Source organism: Sinocyclocheilus anshuiensis, unplaced genomic scaffold (assembly GCF_001515605.1).
Source record: "Sinocyclocheilus anshuiensis isolate Anshui unplaced genomic scaffold, SAMN03320099.WGS_v1.1 scaffold1830, whole genome shotgun sequence".
NCBI lineage: Eukaryota > Metazoa > Chordata > Actinopteri > Cypriniformes > Cyprinidae > Sinocyclocheilus > Sinocyclocheilus anshuiensis.
In genome coordinates, this window is record NW_015546014.1 from 381,674 (window position 1) to 388,530 (window position 6,857).

At 39.1% G+C, this 6,857-nt stretch overlaps 1 protein-coding gene across 1 annotated transcript in view; it reads right to left on the reverse strand.

Annotated features, from left to right (window-relative positions):
- psmb11b (proteasome 20S subunit beta 11b) overlaps positions 1 to 319 on the reverse strand; it is a 2,387-nt gene extending 2,068 nt beyond the window's left edge. Inside the window, exon 1 of the mRNA XM_016499537.1 lies at positions 21 to 319. Within this exon, the coding sequence (XP_016355023.1) occupies positions 21 to 319 (299 nt within the window). The remainder of the gene's footprint in view (positions 1 to 20) is intronic.
- Positions 320 to 6,857: the final 6,538 nt, after the last annotated feature.

Consider the following 6,857-nt stretch of genomic DNA (forward strand, 5'->3'; position numbering starts at 1 on the left):
AAGGTGTGGGTGGAGGAAGAGAGATGGACGGCAGAGAGGGGTGTAGGTGGTCTATTTCCAGTAACTTCGTCGGAGCTGAACTGAGGCTAGTTTGGCCAAAGTTTATTGGGCTCTCTGTGAGGTATTCAGCTATCGGCATGTAAAACTCCAGAGGACTCAAGCCGCCCCTCCCAGGCAGCCTTGTAGAAAAAGCTTCTCCGTGAATCCCCCCTCCGGACAGATGAGTGGAATCTTCCGGCATAAAGGACCGTGAGAGTGGAGCACTCCATTGAGGGAACAGAGGGGGGTTGTGCAAGCCGCATACATCTTGCAAAGCCATAAACTAATGTGTAGATATACAATAAATTGTAACTCTGTCAATTATTACACTGTATGACATGAACTGCAAAAACATGTCATATATGAGTTGTAAAGGGCTTCAGGTCATTTATTTTCTTTATTCACCCTTGTCTCCTTATAGGGCTATGGGTCAGTTTGTTGGTAAAGAAGTCCTGGTTTACTTCAGAATTCGATTCCACTCTGCCTTCCTGGTGTTGATATCTTCTTGTGGTGGTGATTGGCTGTTGAAAGAAAAATAAAACATGCCGAGCCTCTTGGACCACCACGGTTCTTGATCCACACTTTATTCTTATGGAAAAGCAAAAGCAATGAGTACCATAGATCCAGAATAAAATATCCAATTCTCGATCCACTTGATGTCTGTATTCAGTTCAGTCTTAACCCACTAGTATCATAAGCTCAATAAGTAACTACAGCTGTAAAGAGCCTAGATCAAGGGCTGTTTATATAAGCACCATTCCCTGATTGACTTAACCAGAAACGCATGAAAATGCCAAAGTAAGCCTTTCAACCCAAGCTTGACGATACATGCCATGACATTTCATTTTCAAAGCATAGCATGTTTTGTGCTGTTGTGCTGTATTGTTACACTAATACTCAATCACCCATACAAAAAAATACAGTAGGCCTTACAGCATCATGCATAATGATATACTATAAATAGGGCTAAAATATGTTTCAAACATTTATAAAGTTACAAAAGATTTATATGTCAAATAAATCAAACTATTTAACATTTTTACTGTATTATTTGACCAAATAAAAGCTTTGACGAGAGACTTATTTTAAAATTGAAATGATCCCAAACTCTTCAAAATTTGGACATTTTCACTTAGGGGTGTACTCACTTTTGTGGCCAGCGGTTTAGACATTAATGGCTGTGCATTGAGTTATTTTGAGGGGACAGCAAATTTACACTGTTATACAAACTGTACACTCACTACTTTACACTGTAGCAAAGTGTAATTTCTTCAGTGTTGTCACATGAAAAGATATAATAAAATATTTACAAAAATGTGAGGGGTGTACTCACTTCTGTGAGATACTGTATGTAGCCTATTTTAACTTTGGCAACAGGACATTTTATATTATAAATGTTGTTTATTTAATTTTGATGTTTAATGTTATTGCTAGAAAATTGCAAGGTTACACATATTAGGATTGAAATTAATTTAAATAATTCAATCCTGCCAAAGCTTGTGTTTTTTCAGCAATACAAATTAAACATCACAATTAAATAGACAACAATTTGAAAATATTATAATAATTAATAAAGTATTACAAATAAACCACATTAATAACGGAAAATACATTTATTTATTTGTATTGAACGTTTTGTTGTTTCACAAGGGTTCTTTAGACTTGAAACTATAAAAATATAGTTTATATGACATTTAGTTTGACCACCTCCCGTAATGGAAGAACAACTCTTGCTGCAGGTTAACCTTCTTTCTGTCACTCAACATTTCTTGGAAAAGGGAAAGCCATGACGTCCGGCGTTCTGAACGGGCATAGCGTTCTGTTGAGTCGCGTCGCTGCAGAGCAGATGAGCCGAGTCCACGCATAATGAGAGAGAGGCGTATACAGTGACACACAAACACACCTGTCATTCTCACACAGACACACACGGAAGAGCGCCATACGCAATGAAACACGCCGTGACAGTAAACACTTGAGCTTATCGTCATACGGATCTGTGAATGTTGCGTTTGATCGCTTCATGACATCGCGCGTCGCGTTCATTAGATAGCGAAGATGAGAGTTGTGCTGCGTTTCATCTGCGCAGCTCTTATGCTCTCACCGGTAAGACACTCTCAACTTTATTTTCACTTCTGTGCAGCTTTCATAATTGCTCGAGTTTCAGCTTTAAACATATTTCACTTTAATAGCATGAATCATTTCCAGGTATCTTATTGACTGTTATTGTGTTTATTTAAAGAAAGGCGTGATTGATTAGTAGCCTTATTTGTATGTTACACTAACAAAGTACCATATGATCTTACCATATTTTTACGCGGTATAGGAGTCCTATGATAATTTCATTATTTTACACACTTCCTCCCCGATCTTGACTGGTTGTCAAGGCTGTAAATAGATATATGCAGATTTTATAAAGAAAAAAAAAAGGTTTTGGTGTAAGAATTAGATTTTTTTGGACCAAAACTTTATTTTGCTTAGTACTTAAACCGTTGCAGATTAAATCATATAACTTACATTAGAATAAATTGTAGATTATCAGGCAAAATGTGATAATGTGCTAATTTCAAACCATAATGCAAATACAGCTAACTTAACATTGGATGGCAGGGGTGGGGTAAGTTGTAACACAATTTAGCATTCCCTTACATAGAACTGAGAGCTTTCATGTTGTGTATATGGAGCTTTTTTGGCAGCTCAAAGCCAAAGGAATTGTGGGTCAAATGTGCCCTATGCAGTTTCTGGATCCACCAAGCCTGCACTCTAGGGTTAAAAACATCGGTTTGACACAATTGTGAATCTGACTGAGAAAATTCATACATCTCACACACAAATTAACACAGTTTTTTGTTAGATCTACATATTCTTTACCTCGGTACACTGGAGTTGAGTGTTCAGTAAGCATAAATACTGTTAAGGAGGTTTGTTCTAGTCTAATTTACACACACGCACACACACACTCCTGCATCGAAGAGAAAGTGGATTGGAGATGTGGTCATTCGTAGAAAGTGCGACATTGTTTTGTATTGTTCTTTTAGATTGTTTCAATAAACCTGTTTTTGAAGCAACCTTTATGAGGTGGCTGCTGTGCTGTTTTTGCTTGTTTTGTCTGACTGTTGTTACAACTTACCCCAGTATGTGTTACAACCCTGGTAGCGGGGTAGATTGTAACAAAGGCACTCCATGTATTTGACATCAACTTATAAGGGCTGTGATATTTTTGCAGAGGTTTAAATTGGTGCCTTCTGTAGTGAACAAATGTGAGTGCTTTGTATAAAAGTTTGAGCACTCTAGCTGAAAAATTCAGCGAGTTACAGATGCTGAAACAAAAAGTGTTACAACCATACCCGGTCTCCCCCTATTTGCGGTAGGAAATTTACAAAGCATCTTCATGGAACATGATCTTTACTTAATATCCTAATGATTTTTGGCATAAAAGAAAATTGAATAATTTTGACCCATACAATGTATTGTTGGCTATTGCTACAAATATACCTGTGCTACTTATGACTGCTTTTGTGGTCCAGGGTCACATATCACAATGCAAAAAGGATAGAACAATTTTCTTTATTGTTTTTTTTATTAATTAATTAATTTGGAAGTGAAATATGATTCTAGCTGTTCAGTCCAGCATCAAGCCAATTCGTGATCTGAATTATTTCATAGAGTCATATTTGCTGTCTAAATGTAAACTACATAGAATACAGCCTAATCTAATCTTTCATGCTGGAGATTGAAATGTGGGTCTGTCTCTCTGAAGGTTTGGTGCGAGTCTCCTGATGCTGATGGGACTCATCATGGAGACTTTGTGCGGTTTGGAAATGTTCTTGACAGCGTGATGGACAAATGTAACGTACAGGTGCAGTATAACTGCTCTGCTGCCTGTCGAATCAGGGTCGAAATTGTCATTTCTACCCCAAGAAGGACAGGTGTGATAGTCTACAGAAGGACCTGGGCTAACCATAAGAGATTTGGAAAACCCAGATCCAGAACGGTTCATCTAGTGTTTCCTCCAGCTGTGCTGTACCGGAGAGACTTTTTTGTCAGGCGACCACTGGAGATGTGCAATGTGGTGCTGAGGGCCTGGATGGTTCATCTATTTGAAAATGAAATTGGTGGCAACCATGATAAAGGATATGACCAATCTCTTGCGAGAACGTCTACATCTTTGAGGACACTTCCACTCTCTGAGCGTCCAGCATATCCACAGACAAGGTCGGTCTCATGGGGCACATGGCTGATGTGGCAGCTGACCAAAGATACTGTGAGGAAATGTCCACATGAGTCAGGTGGGAATAGAATGCTCTAGATTTTGTCCACATATGGAAAACAAAAAGTCAACACTTACTGAAAATCTTATTCACAATCATGTTCAGATTCCTACATGACTTCTCACACTAGGTTTCTCATCAATGATGCCAAATCACCACTGGTTCTCATGTATGCTATAACCAAATATGATATATCAGTTTAAATAAATAAGATGGAGAACAAGATTTGACATGACATGCTCTCGAGCAAAAATGAGAAAACTAGTTTAGGTTGTTTGAACATACTGTACTGTCTTGATTTACCAGGTGCATCAATGGCTAATTATACTTCTACACTCATTTATTTGTTCATTTGTGTCTTTCCAGACATTGTGGATATCCTGACCTTTCCATTTGCGAGCACCGGTGAGAGGTTTGGTGTCATACACACATTCTCCTCCTTTAGAAACAGAGATCTAGAATGGAGACGTACCCTCGCTTTCAAACAGCCAAGGTCAGACTTGCTGTCAAGAGGCTTCATTCAAATTCTCACTGCTACAACACCTCTATAAACACTCAGAATATCCGAACAACAGCCTAGCAACTCCCTAGAAAGTATTAACAACACCTTAGCAACTGCTTAGCAACACTTAAGCAGCCACCCAAAACACATAACAACACGATAGCCACTACTCAAGACATGACCTAGAAACTATCCTAAATGCAACACCCTTGTCATAAAATACCTTAGCAACACTCAGCAATGTCATATAAATGATACATAACACCTTAGCAACAACCTGGCAACAGCCCTACAACCATCCAGAATACACCATAGCCAGGGGTGTCATGCAGGGGGTGATGAGGGGCACAATAGCACTTCTTGTGTTTTATTTATTGTTTTCCTTTTTATTCGAAACATTCCCAAACGCATTAACTATATCATGAAATATCTCGATTCTCAACTTTATAGATTATATTAGTTGATCTATAGTGGGCGATGGTCAAAGTAGCCTAATAATGTAGTCTATTAACTATGCATAAAAACCTGTTTGTTTACTTAAGTAACAGATATGGGTGTCATGCCATAACAGTTTTAATACGACTGACTTTATATTTAATGTGAATGTAACATTGAAAGTTAATGTGAATAAAAACATTGCAAGTTAGGCTACTTATCATAACACTTTCATTGTACAGAAAGAGAGCAAAGAATATTTACATTATCAAAGAACATTCTCACTGACAGTCTAGAGTTCAAGCACTCTCAAAAACTCCCATTAAAATCACTGAACTGTTTACACTGTGAAATGATTATCTTACTTACAGATTCATACACACATCTGCACTTTGTTGTTTGTAACTAAAGAATTCGCCAGAAAGAGGTATTCGGTCAGCGAGCGTGAAGAAAACACCGGCATTTTAGCGATGACTCATCTGAACGTGTCTGATTGGCAATTGCATTCATAAGCTCAACAGCATCGTGTGTGATTGGTTATAATGCACAGTGCTGTAAAAACGCGTCTGTCTCTGGCTCAGCGCCAGCCAGCGAACGCAGATTTGAGTTTAGCAGCTGATGATATGACGCGCTGAACGATTTAATCATGCTGGTGTAATTGTATCAAATATAGAAAATATTATTCCACTATGTTTTGTCTTTTGGAAGCTGCATTCAAAATCCACTTGGCTCAAAAATCTGAGGGGGCACGTGCTCCCTCACTTTGAATGGGCATGACGCCTCTGACCATAGCCACCACTCAGAACACCCTAGCAATGCACCTAGAGACCACAAAGAGCACCCTAGCAACTTTCTAGTCATTACTCAGAATACCTTAGAAATAACACCTTGACAGTCACAGTTAATGTAGCATTATAGATCGCTGTAGATACCTCAGATCAAGTGAAGGGCAGCGCACATTAACTGATCATCTCTTTTGCTTTACTAGCTGGTATTCGCCTGTGGGTAATCAAAGACATAGCAAAAGACTGGTGAAAGTTTTATTTTTGTTCTGAAGGCTGACGATCCCTCGCCAACTGGACAGGGGTGGGAATTACAGTTACAAATTACAATAGATCACCCTCAGTGTAATCTGTCAAAGTGATGGACGACCTTCAGATTGTTCTGTCACTGATAATAAAATTCCGTCAATGACGGAAAATTTTCGGTTAACTTGACCTCTGCTACCAACATAACAATCTTAGCATATACTTAGTAACACCCTAGGCATCAGTCACAAAACCTTAGCAACACCCTAGTCATCAGTCTGAATACCTTGGCAACACCCTAGTCATCACACGGAATGAATGATGCATTTATATAGTGCTTTATTGTGTATTGTTGTACACCCAAAGCGCTTTACAATCATGTGGGGGGGGCCTCTCTTCAACCACCACCAATGTGCAGCATCCACATGGATGATGCGACGGCAGCCACAGGACAACGGCGCCAGTGCGCTCACCACACACCAGCTACAAGCGGAGAGGAGAGAGAGTTATAGAGCCAATCAAGTGGTTGGGGATTATTAGGAGGCCATGATTGACAAGGGCCAGGGGGGCAATTTGGCCAGGACA